Raw genomic sequence first — 24,771 nt, forward strand, 5'->3', positions numbered from 1 at the left:
CGTTGGACAGACCTCCCGGTTTCCGACCTCAGCTATTCGACTTCGACCCTCCTGTTTGCTTAGCCCTACCTGTACCTCTGCTCTCGTGCACCCAATAAAGGCTTGGGTTGCTCGCACATCTGGATCCCTGCTCCCGTTTCTTGGTCGTCACCACAGGTATAAAGTCCATTTACAATTTATCTGATTTTTTTTTTCAAAATAACCCCTAACACCCTCCCTTCCTAACCCTAAGACCCCCCTTTATCCCCTCTCCCCATAGTTCTTCCCCTTCATCCCTAACCCTAAGGGACTCCACTTTACCACCGTCTCCCCTAATCATAAAGACCCCCCACTTCAAAAGTTCACCTGTAGCCCTATATATAAACCCCCCTCAACTTCAACCCCCGACCTACACCTACCTACAGACACCATTTGGTTCCTCACTTTCTCAATATTCTCAATATTTTGCATTCCCTTAATGCAAAATGCACATTTATTATAGTAATTTTGCTATTTGGTGGCCTATTTTGTCAATTTGGGGGGGTGCCTAGGCTGCCATGTCTTTGAAATTTTGATGTGTTGCCAGGTATAAATTTTTTCAACATTATGCATCCTTTTGATGCAAAACATATTTATCAGAATAATTTTGAAGTCTGGTAGCCTATTTTGCCTGTTAGGGTGCCTCGGCTGCCATCTATCCATCCCTGTAACTGCTTAATCTCAACTGGAGGTGCAGGGGGGACCGGAGCCTATCCGGGGAACAAGGGGCACAGGTGGGAACCAACCCTGGACAGTCACCAACACACCACAGAGTGCACACACACACAACTAAAAGGACCAATTTAGACTCATCAATAAACCTGCCCTGCAAGGTTTTGGACCATAGGAGGAAACCAGAGCCCCCGGCGGAAACCCACACAAACACAGGAAGAGCATGCACACAGAATGGATGCGGGACCAAACCCAGGGCCTTCTTGCTGTGAGGCAGCAGCACTAACCACTGCACCAGTCTCGGCTGCCAAGTTTTTAAAATTTTTATGTGTTTATAATTATGAAATTTTTCAACATTTTGCATCCCCTTCATGTGATTCTGATGCCTTGCTGAAATCGTATTGTAGAGCATGAAAAAAGCACTGACTAAATCTGTAATCTGTCCTCAAAACATCAATTGTCAAAAGTATTAAAGTATTTAAAATTAGGTTAAATCAGCAGAAAAACAAACCATGTCACCTTTGTTTTACCTGCATTGGGGGCAGGGACGGATTATGGGTTGTGTGGGCCCCTGGGCAAAACGTTCGCGAGGCCCCCACCACAACCACCACAATTCAAGGGCCCTTGGCAGCCAAACGCCCTCCCTATAGGGTCAGAGGCCCTTGTAGGCAGAGGATCAAAGAATGTAGGCCCTCTAAAATAGACAAATGAAAATACATTGTTGATAAGCGTTGCAAATTGTTTTGGGCTAGGGGCCCCACAGGCCCCCTGCACCCCAAGGGCCCCTGGGCAGTGGCCCCGCTGGCCCGGTCCGTAATCTGTCCCTGATTGGGGGCGTGTAGTGTTGCCCTCACCTGAAGATCACTATTCACATTCTGAATAGCTACATTAGCATGGACCACATTTCACCATTGTGTTCATCAAATTACCATGCATATGCAGAAATGCGGCTCTTTAGAATGTGAATAGCGATCTTCAGGTGAGGGTGGCGCTACACACCCCCGATGCAGGTAAAACAAAGGGAACATGGTTAATTTTTTTGCCAATTTAACCTACATTTAAAAACTTAATACATCTGACAACTGATGTTTTGAAAAGAAGACAGATTACAGATTTAGTCAGCGTTTTTTTTTTTCATGTTTCTACAATAAAACTTCAATGAGTTATGAACTGAATTACATGGGAAAGATACACTGCATCGCTGACGATGCCGTCGACTCGAGGTTAATGGAAAATGCACATTTAGGAGTCAATGGTGTCTGCATTGCACAACCCAAGAAAAAATAAATAGTAAAAAGGTAAGAATAGTGGCACCTTTTACTTACATGCACTCTTAACCTATGTCTGCCTTTCCTGCTACATTATTTTGTAATTAAAGTGTGTGTAAATCCAGAGAAGTGTTGACAGATTTGGTGGGTTTTGTTAAATTATTGTGTTGGAATCTTGTCACACTATCTGGCAGCCTGTTGCAGATTGTATGGAGTTCTGGAAGGGTCATGGAGGGAAAAAAAATCAATGGTTGGGGAAAAAAATGTATTCTTGCAAAGATGGGATGGAGTTTTGTGAGACCTCACAATACTTTTCCATTACCATTAATAACTGCACTGTGTAAAGTACAAAATATAGAATTTATCTATGGACTAATAAGTATAAGCCTAAATGATGCAGACATATCCTATAAGGCGTGCTTTAAGCATTAAACTATGGGGGATGATGCACACCATGTAACTGGCATTTTGTGTGGTTTTATACATATTTATTAATAACTGCATTATGGTGTCCATTCACCATCATATTGCATATTTCGGTGTCAAGGCAAAAGTAGGCAGATCGGTTAGTTCAGATAGGAGAAAGGAAAGGCAGTGTTAGACCAGAGACAAAATGTGCCATGTAAGTATTTTTACTTGCATGTATTTTTACTTATTTCACATTTGGCATGTGATGGAGATTATGGCTCCTAAAAAACATTTGGCTGTTAAATATTTTGGGTTTAGGAGCCAATGGTTCCTAGTTTTTTTTTCTTTTTGTCTAGAGCCCCGCTATAACACTTAGGAAATGTAATCATTAGGATGTTATAAAGAACCAGAAGCTGATGTAAACCATACAGAGAGTGACCTGAATCTTTAGAGCATGCAGACTAATTACTGCTACATGATGTAACCAAAATACGTCTTTCTGCACCTAATGATAACCTTGAAGTTTTTGTATCTATATCGTATTTTAACCTTGGATGTATAACTATGTGCCTTTGTTGGTGCTGAAGCTTATCACTATGTTGAAGACCTAAGAATATAACTGGCTTTGTAGCTAAGCAACTTATAGCCAGCTGACAGTGCTAAGATTATCAATTGTCATTTTTGAAAACACCTGGGTTTTCATGGTACTCCTTGAGGGTTTTGCTCAAGTCTCCCCTGTAATGCCCTTGGTCGGTTTTGGGATCTCTGCTAAGACTATAAAACATTGTGGAGGCCATCTTGCTATGACTGTGTTTCTGGAAGTTTTGACCAAAACAGGAAATTATATATAGGGGCAGAGAAGTAACTGGACCCCAAAAGACAAAATAACAGTGAAGACACTGATAAGCCCTGGAAAGGAAGCACAATTATTGCAGTTGGTCCAGAAAGATGAGGCTTGGAATGATTGGGGGGCAGTATGTGGCTCTGTGGGCTAAGCTGGTGTGCTTGTAATCGAGTCCCCAGTTCAAACCCAGCTTCAGCACATCTTCAGGTCCTTCAGCAATGCCCTTAACCCCCAGCTCCCTGGGTGCTGCTACAGGAGGCTGCCTTTCATGGACAACTTACTCTACAAAGAGTACACACAGGGATCAATAAAGAATCAGTTATTATTATTAGTATAATTCAATATGAGACACACTCCTGCAGGGTGTCCAGTCTCGGATGTAACCCATGTGGATGCAATAAAAGACTGACTTTGGAATTATACTCAAGCAATTCCTAACTCCTGATTTGGCTCAAAGGAATAACCACAACATTTGAAGTGGAGCTTTTTATACATTTACATATAAGTACAATAATATTTGACCACTGTTACGAGATTCAATTTTCAATATTTTTTCTAATATATCAATTTACATTAATATATATTACAAAAGGGGCGATTTTACTTTCTCAATTTTCTGTGACTGCAATCAAAACACTAAAAATGGCAAAAATCTTGTATTTTGTTTGGTTTCTTATTGGTTAAGGTCAGGACTGGGTAGCAGATATTTGCCATTAGGGCTTTTCCCACAGAAATTAATGGATGGTCCTCACAAAGATATAAATACAAACATGTGCATACGTGCCTATGTGGCTCCACTTCAGTACAATTTGTTGCACCAACTTTGGGCTAAAGAGAAGCAGCATTGTACCTCAAAAACAATGAAGACTCTTATCGGAACAGTATTTCATAAAATTTAGGTCCAAATAGGTGTATAAAACTTTTGTTATCTAGAATAAGATTTGTCTTGTAATCTGCTAAGTCTTTAGCTAAAGGATTTTTATAATGAGGTTTTTAAACATGGAGCACTTCCATAGAATGAGATAAATATAAGACATTAATTTAGGACAGTCAAATTATATATGGATAATTACATGATTTTTTCATATACACAAAATAAGTCTTTCTCAACATTCAAACTATATGTATACCGGGTCATGTGGATAATAACTGAAAAACATAATTTGCTATGCAATTAACCAAGTAGATAGCAATTCTAGCAATACAGAGAGCCAGAGATGCACATGACTGGCACGTAAGTATGTATTCACCATATAAAGTGATAGCCACTGCGATTTCTTGTCGTAGCTGCACAAATTCATATTTTATATTTATGTTATGACAAGACCAGTCATACCAGTTATGTGCATCCCTGCAGATAGTGTTAGCACACTGAATACGCTAACAAAGCAGATAGCATTTCCAGTATGCTAATGCTAACAAATAATATACATTGGCTGTGAGACACATGCATTTCAACTATTTTACATGCTCACACGCCACACCTTGTGTTTCTCACGCTGAGAAGTTAGGGTTAATGCCCACCAAGGTGTCCTATTGTACAGAATTAACGATGCACAGGCATATGGAGTATTCCACCACATTCATAGCTGTCTCCAGTTATAAAGAGTTAATAGCCACCTACCAGCCAATCACAGTTACATGTCATCCTACTACAAACACATTATTATATGGTTTTGCACACAGATAGAGTGCAGACAAGGTAAGGGTGAAAGAACAAAATAGGATGAGTGCAGTAGGGAGGGTTCTCAAATCTCACAATTTGGACCATGAGACACATGCTCCATCCCTAATAGATGTGATCTCACTACAAAATTTCAATTAAACTTGAGAACCCTGGCAATTACATACTGGAAATGCTAACAAATCAGATAACATTAACATAAGGTCAGGGAACCAACGATTTGACATGGATTCTTGGTATTTTACTAATGCTACAATTATGCTAGGCAAACATACAATGTACATCATATCAGCTAAGCATCTAAAATATCCTATTTAACATCTTAAGCTCAGTGTTCAATGTTGCTTCCTACCTGATATGAGACACAGCTAGTTTGTCCAATTGTTGAAAAACCACATTTTATTAATTTTGTATGCAACGCATAAAGATCAACCTGGATGTAATATAAGCACTTATATCACCAAAAATCATAAATGAACTAAAAAATACGAACAAATCAAACATTCAAAAATCAATAATTTTAAAGTAATGTGGTTTTATGAGTGTGTTTGATATTAAAAATACCCAGCTGTCAGAAGAGTGGCCTGGATCCTTGAAAATGTCCTGTCTTCTAGCATATTTTATACCGCCTCCCTACACGCTCTATGTGCTAAAAGGCAGTTACACCCCTCTGCAGAGGCTACATGCCACAGCCGTGATGAGGGCAGCCCCCTTCCCACTGCCGTCCTCTGAGAGGACGAAAGTGACATCACACAGGGGCGCCAAGGCATTCACGGTCTCCTTCAGGATGGTGGAAAAGCTGTGCAGAAAGAGAGCAAGGGACAGGGACAAAGGAGACAGAGAGATAGAGTAATAGGAACAGACAGAGGGAAACACAAAAGGAGAGTGAGTCCGCACATAAGTACATGGGGGGAGGGAGGGAGAGAGAGAGAGAGAGAGAGAGAGAGAGAGAGAGAGAGAGAGAGAGATAGGAGGACAGGAAATGACAGAGATACACACAGGGACAGGGACAAAGGAGACAGAGAGATAGAGGAATAGGAACAGACGGCGGGAAACACAAAAGGAGAGTGAGTCCACACATAAGTACATGGGGGGAGGGAGGGAGAGAGAGAGAGAGAGAGAGAGAGAGAGAGAGAGATAGGAGGACAGGAAATGACAGAGATACACACAGGGACAGGGACAAAGGAGACAGAGAGATAGAGGAATAGGAACAGACAGAGGGAAATACAAAAGGAGAGTGAGTCCACACATAAGTACATGGGGGGAGGGAGAGAGAGAGAGAGAGAGAGACAGAGATAGGAGGACAGGAAATGACAGAGATACACACAGGGACAGGGACACAAAAAGAGAGATGGCATATAAAACAAACACCTGAAATTTACTGTAGATCAGAACATCTGCAAAAATAACTTCCTATGAATTCATACTTTTTTATACATTAAAATTAACTGCAGTCCCGATTATGTAAAATTGAGTGCAGGATTTATGGGATTGTTAAAAAAGAATTAGGAGCTGAATAACCACTGTTTCACATCCCTAAACTCTCTGAGAGGGTCTCACATCATTAATTCTCCTGCTTCTGAGTAAAAAAAAAAAAAAAACAACAAAATCAATCTTGCCCAAAGAAACACTGGGGCTTCACTGTACACTAGTGACCAAAATCGTGGAAACACTTCCAGTTTTTAGGGATTGCAGAACTTTATTCAACTGCTACTTATTTAATCATCCAGTGCATGATATTTGGGTAGTGATTTTTAAAGAATAATGCCAAAAATGCTACGCGTTTCCACAATTTTGGTCACTAGTGTATGTCCTATGGCACCTTTTTAATTCATTAGTGGCCCACAGGTCAATCTCATTTCCCACAGAGAGCAGAGAATGGAGTGGAGTAATGTCAGTCCTCTAATCAGCATTGGGACCTTGCTGTCACAGTGAGGCCACTTCAGCTAAACACTCCCTGGGCAGCGTCCCCAAGTTATTGGAGTTTGAGACCCCTGCTGTTCAGTCTTCAGTCCAGCTGAAATCATGCTAGCATCATTCTCTGTGTTTAAGTAAAGAACTTTTATTTTGAGATTTGCCCAAATGAACATCTTTGACTGTGTTTTACTGTATGCATAGCCCTTTGTGTAATGATATCATTTCTTGCTACCATTTAAGCACAGGTCCAAAGATCTAGGCTGCACTACTCACTGTGGGTGGAGCTTGTAGAGTGTGCCGTCAACCCCCACGGTAATATTCAGGTGATCCAGCCCACGGTTCTCCCGGATCTTGTCAACAACGGCAGCTAGGCCAGCCCCACAGAGCTGTGCTGCCCGACGGGACACAACCCCGCACACTTCCTTGACGATGATACTGTCGTCACACGTGCTGTCTAGGCCTAGCTGCTGCAGGATGGCCCTAACCTGGAGGAGTGCCAGCCGGTCACTAGAAGGCGATAGTGTTACAGAAACACATTGTATTACTACAGACATTTTCCTCTAATTCATCAGAACAGATTGAGGCTCTCCCCAGCAACCTGAGCTATTCTGTATTTCACTAATATAGTCATCATGAGGTTTACAGCAAACACAAAACAACAACATGGAACGGAAACAGCATGATTAAATGTGCTGAAGTCATAAACAGCAAAAATAAAGTGGCTGCCCATCTCACCTCTCGATCTGGGATAAGAACCTGGTCTCGAAGATGCCGGGGGTTTTCAGCCGCTCTGTGATTCGTCCTCGAAACAGAAGACCTTGGCTGGTTAATTCGATGAGGATCTGCCTGACAATCTCTCCCAAGTACATGCCGCTTGTCATCTTCTCAAACCTACAGCCCCACAAGCTTAGTCAATTACACACATTAAATATTTCAATATAAAATTATGCCTACATTCTTTTTGCATTTGACATGTGACAGTTGTATAAATCCATTTCTAGTGATTTGGCACCATCTAGTGAATAAGTTGTACAAGTGCCACTGTATCTTGGGACTTTTGGTACTTCAAGAAAGGACCAAAAGTACAATACTTCAAGGTGTTGGTTTTCCACAAGTGTAAAAACTGGTAACAGGGCTAAATGACATCACAACACGAGGTAGAGTATTTTGTACTGGATTTGAAAAATGGCTATGATATATTATATAGCTTGAAGAGCACATGCAATTCTACATTGCTAGTCAGCTATATTAAAGATACCTTTTTCATATCTTTAGTTCTGTATGGACATTAGTTTCACTAAAACATTATTATTCTATCATAGGAAAAAAAACTTTAATGATTATTTCTTTCAAGATTTTTTCAAAATCAAGTTTTTATATAAATCAGTTTAAAGTTTACTTCTGCTGCCTTTGCATGAGCACTGCATACGTTATTCCGAGACAATCATAATCATTTTCATCCTTGCTGCTTACATGATTCGTATTACAACAAAATCACATTGCAGCACTTGATTTTGTTTTATCTGTTCTTAAAACCAGATCGCAAAGCTTCATTTGTCCACGCATCTGTTATTTTTATTTATTTATTGTCTTTTTACTTGGTTTATCGTTGTTTTCTGAGATTGCAATTTTTTTTTCAAGACTGCAATTGTACTGTATTTCAGAGGCAGGCTATTTGCATAACCAACTGACAAAGAAAGCAGTAGCAAGACCCACCCCAATCACCAAAAAATTACCCCAGCTGGTTTGGCACTTTAAGTAGTGGAAACTTTGGTACTGATACTCGACCGGAAGTCAATGGAAAAAGGAAAGTACCAAAAGTACAGTACCAAAAGGATGGTACCAAAAGGATGGTACCAAACGTAAGGTACGTGGTGCTGTGGAAAGTGCCCTTGGTGTTTGGTGGCAGCTTGTGTCCATCAGCAAAATGTTCAGGCCACTCTTGCCTTTGTTTCCCCATGTTGAGTGAACCCTCATCCACTTCCTGGTCAAACTTAGTGCAGATGTCCTGCAGTGCACCATCCTCTCCGAAGCCACCCCACTCCGTGTTCACGCACATCCTGCCCTCATTGCCTTCCATGCACTCGATGTTCCTCATCTCCTCCATGTAGCAGACATTGCTGCCTGTACCTGCAAGCACAAGTTAAGGATGGCTGCCCTGCCTCCAGAACCATCTACCTGAGGAATCCATGGATTGGTCAAGAAGGATATCCCCCTTAATATGTTGCATAAATTCTAACATGCTCTAATTAAATGCAGGAAAGAATAATTAATATAAATAATATGAATCACCATCTTCTCACTGTGAATATTGCAATGGCAAAAACTTTTTTGAAAGCCTAGTGGGACCCACTCCTTGTGCATACCACCATCTGTTTTTATTTTGGAAGACACGCACCAGCAATGAGGCCTATTTCACATTTGGGGTCTTCGTATGCGCAGGTCATCATGGTTCCCACGGTGTCATTCACCACGGCAACAATGTCCAGATCAAATTCCTGTGTGTGTGTGTGTGTGTGTGTGTGTGTGTGTTAGAGAGTCAAGGGTAAGGTTCAGTCACATTTTATTAATTTCATTACAAGTGACACTTTTAAGATTGGTGAGTTTCGCACACACAAACACATAGATACACACACAGACGCTCAATCATACGCACACAGACACGTGCAGATACACTGACAGAAATACACATGCAAATACACACATACACGCCCACATGCATACACATGCATGAATAATAGTCACATTTTTCCGCTTGATAGCCTCTCTTAGCATGTCCACCACATCGTGTCCTTCACAGTCTGTGGCTTTGAACCCCTTGGTCCAGCTGACCAGTGTCCCCTACAGGGGAAAAAATACACAGGTCAATCCCTTCAGAAAATGGGACTCTGCAGGGGAATGGGTGGATGTGGAGAAGAAGACAACCCCCCCCCACCCCTGACTGCGCTGAAGATTGGCAGAGGAAAGCAGCACCTTATCAATGCCAGTCTGTCTGCAGGGGAAGGAGAAGGTGAAGCCCAGGGGAAGCCGGGTGTTCTTCATGCCCATGTAGTCCAGGAAGTCGGCGATGCACTGGACAATGTGGTCAAAGAGCTGAAAGACGAACAGGCAGAGATGCTTAGAGCCTGAGTGACTAATGAACTTCACAAGAGTTCTTCTGTATGTTCGGTAGCTACCATCAGCTAACTTAAGCATAAAAATATAGGCTGACTTTATAGGCACGCACAGGCTGCCCTGCAGAATTCTGACACTGCATTACCACTAACAATCAGAGGGGGTGCTTTAGCACCTTCAGCATCACTACCTCCAGCACTACTGGGTGTAGAGCCCAACAAAAGGCAGTGAAGTAATACATATCAAATATTGCAATGACCAAGAATAGTGTTCAACATCTGAAAATCTTAATTTTTCAAATTTTAGCCCCTTCAAAACAGCCCATTTTTTGCTTCAATAACAGCACTGCAAACTCTCTGCATTCTTTCAGCAAGCTTCCAGAGCCACCTGAAATGCTTCTCCAACAGTCCTGAAGGAGTTTCCAGAAGTTCTGGGCACAAGTTAGCTTGTCAGGCTATGCAAGTCAACAAAAACAGGCCATTTAGCCCAAACCCAGAGTTGTAGATGCACCCCCACCACCTGCAATGCTGAGTTGCTCACCTCCTCCCCTGTGCCCTGCATGATCTCCAGGGGGATGGCGTATATCTTGTTGTAAATGCGGACGGACCGGCGCAAGCCACTGCGGATCTTAACCACCATGACACGGAAGTTGGTTCCGCCGAGATCCAGGGCCAGATACTTCCCGCATTCTGAAACAAAAGAAAGCTAAAGCTATTGCAGGCGATAAAATAAATACTGTTATAACTGCCAGTACTGTTATATTTGCCAATAATGTAATAACTACCAATAACATTTTTCCATTCTAATTTTGTAATAAAACTAAATAATAAATTACTAATAATTTAACATTTCTGAATCATTAATGAATGATTAATTAATGAATAATTAATGTTAGTTATGTTATGGACAGTCAATATGTTACTGGCCACTACACTCCTAAATACTTAAATTTATTTTGCAAAAAGCTAGTGATGAGAAAATGAAGCTTTGTGAACCATTTGCTGTTTTTTGTTTCCCCATTAGATGGTGCTCTTGGTTTACTTTGTGTCATGCTTTGAGCTCTTTTATGAACAGAGAGCATTATCTGGAGGGGTCAGAAAATACAGCAAATGGTTCATGAAGCTTCACTTGCCCATCACTACAAAATGCTCTAGATATCAATGCAGGAAGTCTGGAATACGTACATCACACACCAGAAAAGGACATGTGGGCACTGTGGTCAGGTAGAGGATGACCACTTGGCGGGGACTCACCATTTCCACTGGGCAGGGTGCACACAAATGAGGGCAACATCTTGACGGGGGTACCAGTGTGTGTGTCCTCCCTAAGGCCACGTTCCAGGTCAACTCGCATCCTGTCACGCACTTGCTGCAGCTGGCCGGCACTCAGTGAGAAGGGTGCCAGTATGTGACGCACTTGCAGTCGCTGCGAGTGCAGCCGCCCTGCCACTGCAGTTACCATGGCGGCACCCTTGCTGCTGCCACTCTCAGACAGCACGAAACGCACGTGGCACTCGGGCACCAGGCGGCGCACCACCTTGTGGAGCCGCTTGGCATACCTTGGGGGAGGGGGTATTACTTCAGTTAACATTCATACCTGGGGTGATCTGTTTGTGTGTACTGCCAGGATACTTATTGTGATGGGAGATTAGGACAATTAACATTCATGTGCAAGGTGATCTCTGTGTGTGTGCTGCCAGGTTCCTTACTATGGGGGGGGGCATTCATAAACGTGTTCACTGATGGGCACCTTACAGTAGGCAGGGGGATTAGGACAGTAAACATTTATGCCCAGAGTGGTCTGTGTCTGTGTGTGCTGCTGGGAATCTTACTGTGGGTGGGTGCGGTACACAGTGCCATCCATGCCCACAGTAGTGCGCAGGCTCTTCAGCCGCTTGTTCTCGCGGATGCGTGTCAAGATAGCTGCCAGTACTGCTGCACAGAGGTTAGCTGAACGGAACGACACAATGGTGCAGACATGCTGTGCAGCCACGCAATCGTCCTCAGAGGGCTGCAGTCCCAGTTCCATCAGGATGTTCCATGTGTTCCGCAGGCCCTCCTTATACCTGGGGAGGGATCAGAGGGGAATTGGGGGGTTCAGGCGCTCATAGGAGCGTGGCACTCCAGAAGGTGGCACCTGGGCAGAGTAGCAGATGCTCACATCTCCATGAGGGCCACATGTGCTGTCTGCAGCTTCCCTTTGGTGCACAGAGCGTCCGACACACGGCCCCCGAACAGGAGCCCCCTCCTGGCCATCTTCAGCATAACGATCCGGACCAGCTCCCCCAGGTACATCCCACTGACCATCTTCTCAAATCTTGAGCCACAAGAAATGCCCAATTAGATACTGAAGAGAGTTGTATACATATAGGAAAAGAAAGAGTGGTAACACCAGTTCTAATCCCATGGCTGGCAGATTGTTCTAGGGAAGTTTTTATAAATGACTGACCCCGTGCTTGAACCTCAAGTATTTTCACCTGTATCTGCATGTTTATGTCTCAAAGAACATGATGTGATATTTGAAAAGAAGCATTTCAATATACCTGTACTCAAATGTGTACAAATGCTAAATAAAGCATAATTTACAGAGGTTTACTCCGATTTTTGAAGAGGCCCTATAGCCTATATGCCCAAGAGCATATATTTGGTTTCAGCAATGGTCCAATAGACCAAATAAGCCCTGAACCTGCATATGCATAAAGCAGGGCTTACGTGTGAGACGGGGCATACGCATAAAGCAGGGATTACGTGTGAGACGGGGCATACGCATAAAGCAGGGCTTACGTGTGAGACGGGGCATACGCATAAAGCAGGGCTTACGCGTGAGACGGGGAATACACATAAAGCAGGGCTTACGCGTGAGACGGGACATACGCATAAAGCAAGGCTTACGCGTGAGACGGGGCATACGCATAAAGCAGGGCTTACGCGTGAGACGGGGCATACGCATAAAGCAGGGCTTACGCGTGAGACGGGGCATACGCATAAAGCAGGGCTTACGCGTGAGGCGGGACATACGCATAAAGCAGGGCTTACGCGTGAGACGGGGCATACGCATAAAGCAGGGCTTACGCGTGAGACGGGGCATATGCATAAAGCAGGGCTTACGCGTGAGATGGGGCATACGCATAAAGCAGGGCTTACGCGTGAGACAGGGCATACGCATAAAGCAATTCTTACGTGTCAGGCGGGGCATACGCATAAAGCAGGGCTTACGCGTGAGGCGGGGCATACGCATAAAGCAGGGCTTACGCGTGAGACGGGGCATACGCATAAAGCAGGGCTTACGCGTGAGACGGGGCATACGCATAAAGCAGGGCTTACGCGTGAGACGGGGCATACGCATAAAGCAGGGCTTACGCGTGAGACGGGGCATACGCATAAAGCAGGGCTTACGCGTGAGACGGGGCATACGCATAAAGCAGGGCTTACGCGTGAGACGGGGCATACGCATAAAGCAGGGTTTACGCGTGAGACGGGGCATACGCATAAAGCAGGGCTTACGCGTGAGACGGGGCATACGCATAAAGCAGGGCTTACGCGTGAGACGGGGCATACGCATAAAGCAGGGCTTACGCGTGAGGCGGGACATGCGCATAAAGCAGGGCTTACGTGTGAGATGGGGCATACGCATAAAGCAGGGCTTACGCGTGAGACAGGGCATACGCATAAAGCAATTCTTACGTGTCAGGCGGGGCATACGCATAAAGCAGGGCTTACGCGTGAGGCGGGGCATACGCATAAAGCAGGGCTTACGCGTGAGACAGGGCATACGCATAAAGCAGGGCTTACGCGTGAGACGGGGCATACGCATAAAGCAGGGCTTACGCGTGAGACGGGGCATACGCATAAAGCAGGGCTTACGCGTGAGACGGGGCATACGCATAAAGCAGGGCTTACGCGTGAGACGGGGCATACGCATAAAGCAGGGCTTACGCGTGAGACGGGGCATACGCATAAAGCAGGGCTTACGCGTGAGGCGGGACATGCGCATAAAGCAGGGCTTACGTGTGAGATGGGGCATACGCATAAAGCAGGGCTTACGTGTCAGGCGGGGCATACGCATAAAGCAGGGCTTACGCGTGAGGCGGGGCATACGCATAAAGCAGGGCTTATGTGTGAGACGGGGCATACGCATAAAGCAGGGCTTACGCGTGAGGCGGGGCATACGCATAAAGCAGGGCTTACGCGTGAGACGGGGCATACGTATAAAGCAGGGCTTACGCGTGAGGCGGGACATACGCATAAAGCAGGGCTTACGTGTCAGGCGGGGCATACGCATAAAGCAGGGCTTACGTGTCAGGCGGGGCATACGCATAAAGCAGGGCTTACGTGTGAGACGGGGCATACGCATAAAGCAGGGCTTACGTGTGAGACGGGGCATACACATAAAGCAGGGCTTACGCGTGAGGCGGGGCATACACATAAATCAGGACTTACGTGTGAGGCGGGGCATACACATAAAGCAGGGCTTACGCGTGAGGCAGGGCATACACATAAATCTGGACTTACGTGTGAGGCGGGGCATACGCATAAAGCAGGGCTTACGTGTCAGGCGGGGCATACACATAAATCAGGACTTACGTGTGAGACGGGGCATACACATAAAGCAGGGCTTACGCGTGAGGCGGGGCATACACATAAATCAGGACTTACGTGTGAGGCGGGGCATACACATAAAGCAGGGCTTACGCGTGAGGCAGGGCATACACATAAATCTGGACTTACGTGTGAGGCGGGGCATACGCATAAAGCAGGGCTTACGCGTGAGACGGGGCATACGCATAAAGCAGGGCTTACGCGTGAGACGGGGCATACGCATAAAGCAGGGCTTACGCGTGAGACGGGGCATACGCATAAAGCAGGGCTTACGCGTGAGGCGGGACATACGCATAAAGCAGGGCTTACGCGTGAGACGGGGCATACGCATAAAGCAGGGCTTACGCGTGAGACGGGGCATATGCATAAAGCAGGGCTTACGCGTGAGATGGGGCATACGCATAAAGCAGGGCTTACGCGTGAGACAGGGCATACGCATAAAGCAATTCTTACGTGTCAGGCGGGGCATACGCATAAAGCAGGGCTTACGCGTGAGGCGGGGCATACGCATAAAGCAGGGCTTACGCGTGAGACGGGGCATACGCATAAAGCAGGGCTTACGCGTGAGACGGGGCATACGCATAAAGCAGGGCTTACGCGTGAGACGGGGCATACGCATAAAGCAGGGCTTACGCGTGAGACGGGGCATACGCATAAAGCAGGGCTTACGCGTGAGACGGGGCATACGCATAAAGCAGGGCTTACGCGTGAGACGGGGCATACGCATAAAGCAGGGTTTACGCGTGAGACGGGGCATACGCATAAAGCAGGGCTTACGCGTGAGACGGGGCATACGCATAAAGCAGGGCTTACGCGTGAGACGGGGCATACGCATAAAGCAGGGCTTACGCGTGAGGCGGGACATGCGCATAAAGCAGGGCTTACGTGTGAGATGGGGCATACGCATAAAGCAGGGCTTACGCGTGAGACAGGGCATACGCATAAAGCAATTCTTACGTGTCAGGCGGGGCATACGCATAAAGCAGGGCTTACGCGTGAGGCGGGGCATACGCATAAAGCAGGGCTTACGCGTGAGACAGGGCATACGCATAAAGCAGGGCTTACGCGTGAGACGGGGCATACGCATAAAGCAGGGCTTACGCGTGAGACGGGGCATACGCATAAAGCAGGGCTTACGCGTGAGACGGGGCATACGCATAAAGCAGGGCTTACGCGTGAGACGGGGCATACGCATAAAGCAGGGCTTACGCGTGAGACGGGGCATACGCATAAAGCAGGGCTTACGCGTGAGGCGGGACATGCGCATAAAGCAGGGCTTACGTGTGAGATGGGGCATACGCATAAAGCAGGGCTTACGTGTCAGGCGGGGCATACGCATAAAGCAGGGCTTACGCGTGAGGCGGGGCATACGCATAAAGCAGGGCTTATGTGTGAGACGGGGCATACGCATAAAGCAGGGCTTACGCGTGAGACGGGGCATACGTATAAAGCAGGGCTTACGCGTGAGGCGGGACATACGCATAAAGCAGGGCTTACGTGTCAGGCGGGGCATACGCATAAAGCAGGGCTTACGTGTCAGGCGGGGCATACGCATAAAGCAGGGCTTACGTGTGAGACGGGGCATACGCATAAAGCAGGGCTTACGTGTGAGACGGGGCATACACATAAAGCAGGGCTTACGCGTGAGGCGGGGCATACACATAAATCAGGACTTACGTGTGAGGCGGGGCATACACATAAAGCAGGGCTTACGCGTGAGGCAGGGCATACACATAAATCTGGACTTACGTGTGAGGCGGGGCATACGCATAAAGCAGGGCTTACGTGTCAGGCGGGGCATACACATAAATCAGGACTTACGTGTGAGACGGGGCATACACATAAAGCAGGGCTTACGCGTGAGGCGGGGCATACACATAAATCAGGACTTACGTGTGAGGCGGGGCATACACATAAAGCAGGGCTTACGCGTGAGGCAGGGCATACACATAAATCTGGACTTACGTGTGAGGCGGGGCATACGCATAAAGCAGGGCTTACGTGTCAGGCGGGGCATACGCACAAAACAGGGCATATTTGTGTCAGGTGGGACATACGCATAAAGCAGGGCTTACGCGTGAGGCAGGACATACACATAAAGCAGAGCTTACGCGTGAGGCGGGACATACACATAAAGCAGGGCATACGTGTGAGGCGGGACATACACATAAAGCAGGGTAATGCATGAGGCGGAGCTTACATGTCAAGTGAGGCATATGAGTGACACAGGACATACATGTGAGGAGGGGCTTACGTCTGCTTGCCCGGGTGGCCCGAGGCGGCATCAATCTCCCTGTCAAACTCGGTGATGAAGTCATCGAGTGTGCCGTCGTCACCAAAAGCACCCCACTCAGTGTTGATGCACATGCGACCCTCATCTCCCTCCACCAGGTCGATGTGCCTCATCTCCTCCATGTAGCAGGCATTGGTGCCTGTACCTGCAGAAGTGTTCCCAGGGGTGAGACTGGTCCAGAATAATATCAATGTGGCAGTGTTGGCAGGGGTGTCGGGCGGGGAGGGAGGGGCTCAGCACCTATGATGACCCCGACTTCACAGTTGCGGTCATCGAAGCCACAGGTCATCATGGTTCCCACCGTGTCATTGACGAGGGCAAGAACATTCACCTTCAGGTCCTGAGCAGAAAAACACCCCCCTCCCCCAGCTTACTGACGACATGCAACTATCTGGGCAGGGGCATTGTATAAATATACATTTAAAGACATAAAGGGTGTAAAGCTTATCCACATCACAATTGTACTATAATGTTTATAGGATGGAGGAGTTTGCAGAAATAGCTGAACCTGCCTGTACAACGCTGGCTTGGGTAGAGAGTTTACCTCCAAAACAATGCCTTGCTTTATCAAAAGTAAACGCAGAGAGCTAATTGGGCAGATTATGTCCAAGATCCAGAGCAGGATGTTGGCACCTATCCACTGGGACAGAAGATTTTAGTTGACCTGGCCTCCTGCTCTGAGACTGGCAGCCTGGCTCGGCGTAGTATCTGACCCAGAAAGCATATTCCAACTGGCTCGACGATCCTAGTGGGACGATCGGCCTTGGAAGTGGCATGGGACTCATTACCAAATGTGACTTTTGGCTTTCTGGCATCATCCAGACACAATCTTTTGCATTTGGTATTTTTATGAAAATTTGGTGTTTGGTGTTTTTGTATTGTGTGATCACTCCCTCAAACTTACCCCGACTCTGTCAACAGCTTGCCTCAGAGATTCCACCACATCTGTGCCCAGGACCCCCCTGGCTTTGAAATTCTTTGACCAGGACAGCAGCACACCCTGGGATGGGAGGATGTGGAGGCACAAGGGGGAGAGGTATTCAGACAGACGATATCAAAGATACCTGGTATAGTATTTAGGGTGCTGTGTTGAAAACCCATTTATATAGGATGTAGAGTATCTGGGTTTGGGGGGGGGCATCCCTCCATACCTCATCCACTTTGGTCTGTCTGCAGGGGAAGGAGAAAGTGAATCCCAAAGACCTTCTCTCATGAGTGCTGAGATCCAACTTGTTCCTCTCCATAAAATCCCTCAAGGACTCAGCCACATGGTCAAACAGCTGGGGGAAGGAGGTCCACAGGGTGCACAGGGCATGTTAGTGTGGGGGGGTAGTGACGGCAGGCCCCCTAAGGGACCCCTAGTGCATCGCCCCTGAGGCTAAGGGTCACCGGATGATGAGAGGAATCCCTGCGCTCTTATTGACTTCTGAACACTATTCCAAGCGTAACTGGTAGCTTGGTAAACAAAATCTTTTTTTTAAGCTAAAAAATATGGGGAGAAGCCATATCTGCCATCTGTGGGATGACACAAGCAGACCCACAGCTTCAAAGCACTCAGATTACTTCCGGTGATTGGAAGGTTGTTTGATCAAAGATCCCAGGGACAGAAGAATGTCACCGTTGGTCCTTAACCTGAATTGTTCCAGGGATTGGCTGAGCCTGCTTTCCCAAAATGTATGTTAAAAAAGCACATACAGATATGAAATACTGCCTAGGGCCAGAAAAGAAATCCCAGAGGTGCCTGATTATTTTTTTGTTTGTTTAAATCTTTATCCTTATTCAGCTACAAAGCTTAAAAAGCCAATCAGCTGTCAGCTACACAGGGCACTCCACCCTGTCACTATTCACACGGCAACGCCTTCGTGTGCGTGACTCACGTCTGTGCCACGGCCCCCAAGCACCTCCTCCGGGAGGGGGTAGCTCTGGCTCTCCATCTCCACCTTCCCCCGGCCATCCTCAGACACCTTCACTAGCAGCACCTTGAACTTGGAGCCTCCGAGGTCCAGGGCCAGGAACTCACCTTTCTCTGGGGTTCAGAGGAAGACCGTGTTGGCAAACACTAGCAGTTCGCATTCGGGATGTGCATAGAGCATTGTCATGATGACGAAAGGGTCCCAGGCGATATGGACTCAAGCTGCAGACCTGATGGTCTCTGTCAGACTCCCAGCCCACTCAACCTCCACACAGTGAGTTCCCCATATTCAGAAACACTGTCTGGGTTTGAGTGCCAAGCATGACACACCTGAGCCATCGGGGGTGGAGCGAACGTGTGTGGGAAGCATCCTGACGGAAGCGGTGGCATTGCTCTCAGCAGAGAGCCCTTTCTCCATCTGGGCGCGAAAGCGGGTGGAGATGTCCAGCAGCTGCTCGTCGGAGAGGCGCATGGCATGCAGGAAGCGATCAACCTGCAGTCAGAGGAACGCAAGATTGACCACAGCCAGATGGGAAAAGAGTCCACGAAGAGCTTCTGACTTCACTGCTGATTAGGGCTGCCAATTATGACTATTTTTTAATCAATTAATGTGAACTAATGGGTCGATTGATATAAACCAGAGGTCACTAACAGGCGGATCGTGGTCTGGGACTGGACCCAGAAGCTGTCCCATACGGACCTGGACCAATAGCCAAAACAAAAAGTTATGATTTAAAACCTGACGGGCGGTTCTATTTTAACCGGCACAGCTGCTGTAGTCTTTTTGGTAGTAGTTTAGCACTAGAACTGCCGTTTCCCATGCAAATGAAGGTCAAACGCTTTTAACCGCTAAGCAAGACGTAGTTCGGCGTATGCAGCCCTTTGTTTGTGCTAATGTGCCATTAGTCGTAATGCTCCTAACTGAGTGGCTGCTCAGTCCTGAAATCCTACAACTAAGTTTTCATACACAGTTTGTATCATATAACATGTTGGATTAATAGTAAAGTAGTTTATTGGTGATTTCATGTTCGTTGAAGTTTCTGCTTTTTATCAGCTGTATAATTTTATGTTATTTCTTATATAAATCAATTCTCAGGTCAAAACAAAAAATGTCAGTTTTCAGGGCTTCAGCATCTGGCATGACTCTCACGCAGGAAATCTTATGGCAAATCTATATTATTCCATTATAAATCTAAAATTAGATTTTGATTGATTAGGTATCGATTACATGCAATGCTGATACAACTAATAGGCTACTTAAATATATATCATACTAAATCAGAGTTCACCAACTTTTTTGAAACTGAGAGCTACTTCACGGGTACTGAGCCATACAAAGGGCTACCAGTTTAAGTTTTAGGACCTAATGTATCTAAACTTCATGTATAATAAACATATTTTAAATGCTTTTTTTTTTTTAGATATTGTCATTTTCAAATCTATATTAATGCAAATGTTATTAAAGAAGAATAGCAACAGGATCAAATTAAATTTTAGACGCTGCTCAATGGTGAGTTGTGCTATTTTTAGAACAGGTCCGTGGCGACTCATGTGGCCCTTTGGGGCATCCTGGTGCCCACGGGCACTATGTTGATGATCCCTGGACTAAATACTTAGACATTATAATTTTCTGGAACTGGGCTTCAAGAAACTTTCTGTAACTAGACCTCTTTAAATTTTAGTTGAACACCCCTGATATAAACAATTGACTGTTTCATTAATTTTATCTTGACAACAAACTGTCATCGGGCTTTTTGCCACTATACAGACGTCAATATTACATATGCCCAGAATTCGATAGGCAGATTAGTAGTGCACCTAAAATATTAATGTGAGGTGTACTGCGATACCTAAAAGTTAGCCATCTGCATATATTCAGCATATCCTCATGCTTATTAAATTCGGTTAGCGGACCACGCTAAACATCACTGGTTTGTTATACCACGGAAGCGATAAGCACTGAAGTTGCAGTGAAGAAAATGACAGCTCAGCAGCCACGACTGCTTGAAAAAGATGAGATACTGTAGTTAAACTAGGTAAAAAGACGTTGATGGTGTGGTGAAACTTGTTGCAGTTTGAAGTCCAACACAGTTTATGGTAAATATAGTTTTCATTTTTATTTATGTTCATGAATTACATGACAATTCCCCAACATAAAGAGGCAGGATTTCCTGTGTTTTAAACACAAAGGCTCCTGTTTAACAAAGCGTACTTGTCTATGTTTCTAAACAAAAGCATAAAAGCCAGCAAAAAAGCAAAGAGAGCATACTGAAATGGAAATGTTACGGTTCTGGTGGCTGTGTCTACCTCCCTGCGAAACGTACCAAAGACTCGAACAGGGCAAGATGCAGGGCTGGTGATTTACAACAACATTAGTCATTAAACAGGAAAGTCTCCACAGAAATATTGAATAATACTGAATAGATCAGTACATAACATCTTTACCATTCCTGTTATTTTTAGCCCTAAAACATATCCACACACGATCAAACCCCCTTCCCCAGCAGCTTCACACCCCAGAGACCAGTGGGTTAATTATTCCCGAAGTCACCCTGAATCAGATAAATCCACATTAGCACACACACCTGGTCAAGGTTTATAGTCTGAGCAATTCTAAAAGGACTGCCCTGCTTGGTCCTTAGACTCTCTCAGCATCTGAGACCCTGAATGCCACAATGACACAAAGTTCATATCCCAGAAAGTCTCCAACACCCTGTCTTACATTCTGCATGCTTAGCAGCAAGATTCATCTGGAAAAGACACACAAGCCTCCACCTCCACAAAAGCACAGTCCCCCATCCCCGACCATAAAGGAGAAGGTTACCAACACACCTTTTTGACATGGTCCTCCTGCAGTTTGGAGAAGTAGAAGGAGAGCAGGTGTACAGCAAGCATCATTAGTGGTGCCCCCAGTGGCCTGTCCAAAGAATGAGTTGAGAAAAGTTTCCCAGAAGGAGTAAGACGTGCCCAATGAAGGAATCTCTCTCCGGTGTGACTTGCTGTTTGCGATTCTGCAGAGACCCTGGCCCACTGCTTAAAGCCTCCTCCCTCTCCCCACTGCCTGTTCCTAGAGTGAGCGTGAAGGAGGAATTTCTCTCTGGGGCTCACCCCCACCCGCCTGTGAGAGTTTAACCAAGCCTGCTCCGCCCCTCAGCTCAATAATTAACAGTTTTTTTTCTCGCTGGCTTGCCTGCTCTAAGCTTTCACCTAGCAATGTGCTGGCTCCCTTCCAGGGGCCATGACCTCCCTCACGGATCTGGTCACGTCTGTGAAAACAGCACATGGGAAGGGAACTGGATTGAGAATGGCAGCCTGCAAAGCGGATGACAGCGTCAGTCATACTCCTCCTATGAGCATGACAACATCCATAGAGAATGATTAACCTGAAGATCAGGCGGCGGGGCCGGAGATCGCAGCACATCCCTGATGGCTCCTTCAAAGCAGAGTAGCTGTCTGACCTACCGCTCTAATCTGGGCTCTGTACACAAATTCCACCCGCAGAGAAACAAACCTTTCACTCAACAATGGAAAGGCCAGACAATAAAATACGTCAACCCCCCCCCCCCAACCGCAATCACTACTTATCAAGGCAGATAACGTTTAAATGCATCATCTGCGGCAATTAAAGCACCACGTTGCATCTGCTAAAGGTCGCATGTGGGGTTGCTTCTGTGCCACAGGCTTGGAGATCAAGTTCTTAGAGCAAGGCCTGCGGTTCACATTGCAATAAAGATACACCCCCACACAGCACAGCTCCAATCAGGCCGATCACACACAGTGCAGCCACACACACGGGGCCATCGCAGTGTTGCTGCATGCAGCATAGCCACACAAAGCGCAGTCATACACAAGATGATCACATACAGCAGAGTCACATGGGCTGGTCACACACAGCACAGCCACACGGGACCATCACAGTGTAGCCACATGCAGCACAGCCACAAACAGTGAAGTCACACACAGAATGATCACATTCAGCACAATACAGCCACACGGGCCAGTCAGTCACATACAGTGCAGCGACACACAGTGCTGCCACACATGGGCTGATCACACACAGCACAGCTGCACGGGCCAGTCAGTCACATACAGTGCAGCGACACACAGTGCTGTTACACATACAGTGCAGCGACACACAGTGCTGCCACACATGGGCTGATCACACACAGCACAGCCACACGGGCCAGTCAGTCACATACAGTGCAGCGACACATAGTGCTGTCACACATGGGCTGATCACACACAGCACAGCCGCATGGGCCAGTCAGTCACATACAGTGCAGCTACACACAGTGTTGTCACACATGGGCTGTTCACACACAGCACAGCCACACGGGCCAGTCAGTCACATACAGTGCAGCTACATGCAGTGCTGTCACACATGGGCTGATCACACACAGCACTGCCGCATGGGTCAGTCAGTCACATACAGTGCAGCTACACACAGTGCTGTCACACATGGGCTGATCACACACAGCACAGGTACACGAGCCAGTCAGTCACATACAGTGCAGCTACACACAGTGCTGTCACGCATGGGCTGATCACACACAGCACAGCCACACGGGCCAGTCAGTCACATACATTGCAGCGACACACAGTGCTGTCACACATGGACTGATCGCACACAGCACAGCCAACACGGGCCAGTCAGTCACATACAGTGCAGCGACACAGTGCTGCCACACATGGGCTGATCACACACAGCACAGCCAACACGGGCCAGTCAGTCACATACAGTGCAGCGACACAGTGCTGCCACACATGGGCTGATCACACACAGCAAAGCCGCACGGGCCAGTCAGTCACATACAGTCAGTCACATACAGTGCAGCGACACACAGTGCTGTCACACATGGGCTGATCACACACAGCACAGCCGCATGGGCCAGTCAGTCACATACAGTCAGTCACATACAGTGCAGCGACACAGTGCTGTCACACATGGGCTGATCACACACAGCACAGCCACACGGGCCAGTCAGTCACATACAGTGCAGCGACACACAGTGCTGCCACACATGGGCTGATTACACACAGCACAGCCACACAGGCAGTGAAGCAAGCAGCACAGACACAAGGGCCAATCACAGTGCATCCAGGAAGTGCAGTGACACATAGGCTGGTCACATACAGCACAGCCACGCACAATGCAGTTACAATTAAGACTGGTCACAGATAGCACAGCCACACAGGCTGGACATATCTGAAAAATGCCACTTTCAGCCTGGCACAGAAAATATGCCGGGGGGTGGGGCCCCCTACAGGGCAGAGGAGCACTTGTAGTACAGGTTGTCCGACAAAAATGGGCAGGCAGTCTGGCTACACGCTTGTTGAATGACCAAACCGCAAAGCGTGGCACATTTCTGGAAAGGTGGCTGAAGTATCACCACATTTAGAAAAGGACTGACTTTAATCAGAACACAACCACAGGCACAACTGCAATATTCCCAGTTCGAACATTTCACCTGGCAGGACAAAGGTATTAGCAGCACAAACGGGAATCACGCATGCACTACACAGCAGGTTGAAGGGCTATGTACCAAAGCCACAGGCACCCTATGAAAGCCCTGGTGATCCCAGCATGACGCAGCATGTTTTCAAGATTACCGATTTAACTCAGAGGTTGGAGGAAGGTTTCCATGGTGATAAGCACCCAATCAGCAATAATGTGAAATCAGAAAGGGAAAAACATGAGCGCAGAGGAGAGCGGTCCTGGGCTGGAGAGTAAATTAAACCTTCAATTCTTATCACTCAGAAAGCACGTTGATGCGCATTTTATGAAGCTTTTCCTATGTTTCCGAACAATGATTTGGACAGATAGAAGTTCAAAGGCTACTGTGCACAAGGAAGTGAGGCCTACTTTTAACCCTAAGCCTAACCTTTAACCCTAACCCTAAGCCTAAGCCTACCTGTCCCTCTCACGACTTTGTGCACACGGTGACTTTGTGATTAAGAGTGGGACTAGATCAGTCACACAAATGGAACCCACATACTACAAAAAAAAGATAAATCGAGTTTAAAGGCAAACAGATTAAACTGT

The 24,771-nt window shown here is 46.5% G+C and overlaps 1 protein-coding gene across 2 annotated transcripts; it reads right to left on the minus strand.

Moving 5' to 3' along the window:
• Positions 1 to 2,921: 2,921 nt before the first annotated feature.
• hkdc1 (hexokinase domain containing 1) lies at positions 2,922 to 24,723 on the minus strand. 2 transcript variants are annotated; one of them, XM_049007187.1, is made up of 18 exons: positions 21,561 to 24,723; positions 19,059 to 19,221; positions 18,694 to 18,842; positions 17,968 to 18,096; positions 17,721 to 17,816; positions 17,057 to 17,156; positions 16,778 to 16,961; positions 12,086 to 12,241; positions 11,757 to 11,990; positions 11,179 to 11,483; positions 10,466 to 10,614; positions 9,785 to 9,904; positions 9,557 to 9,652; positions 9,210 to 9,309; positions 8,758 to 8,941; positions 7,547 to 7,702; positions 7,085 to 7,318; positions 2,922 to 5,693 (listed from the first exon to the last, which is right to left on the minus strand). In XM_049007187.1, exons 1-18 carry the CDS (start codon positions 21,624 to 21,626, stop codon positions 5,555 to 5,557), a joined length of 2,760 nt encoding a protein of 919 aa, XP_048863144.1. In that variant the 5' UTR covers positions 21,627 to 24,723; the 3' UTR covers positions 2,922 to 5,554. The 2 variants fall into 2 exon arrangements, with proteins under 2 accessions (XP_048863144.1, XP_048863145.1); XM_049007188.1 differs by lacking the exon at positions 2,922 to 5,693 and having other exon boundaries at positions 7,135 to 7,296.
• Between the last annotated feature and the right edge of the window lie 48 nt (positions 24,724 to 24,771).

This window comes from Brienomyrus brachyistius, chromosome 3 (assembly GCF_023856365.1).
Source record: "Brienomyrus brachyistius isolate T26 chromosome 3, BBRACH_0.4, whole genome shotgun sequence".
Lineage (NCBI taxonomy): Eukaryota > Metazoa > Chordata > Actinopteri > Osteoglossiformes > Mormyridae > Brienomyrus > Brienomyrus brachyistius.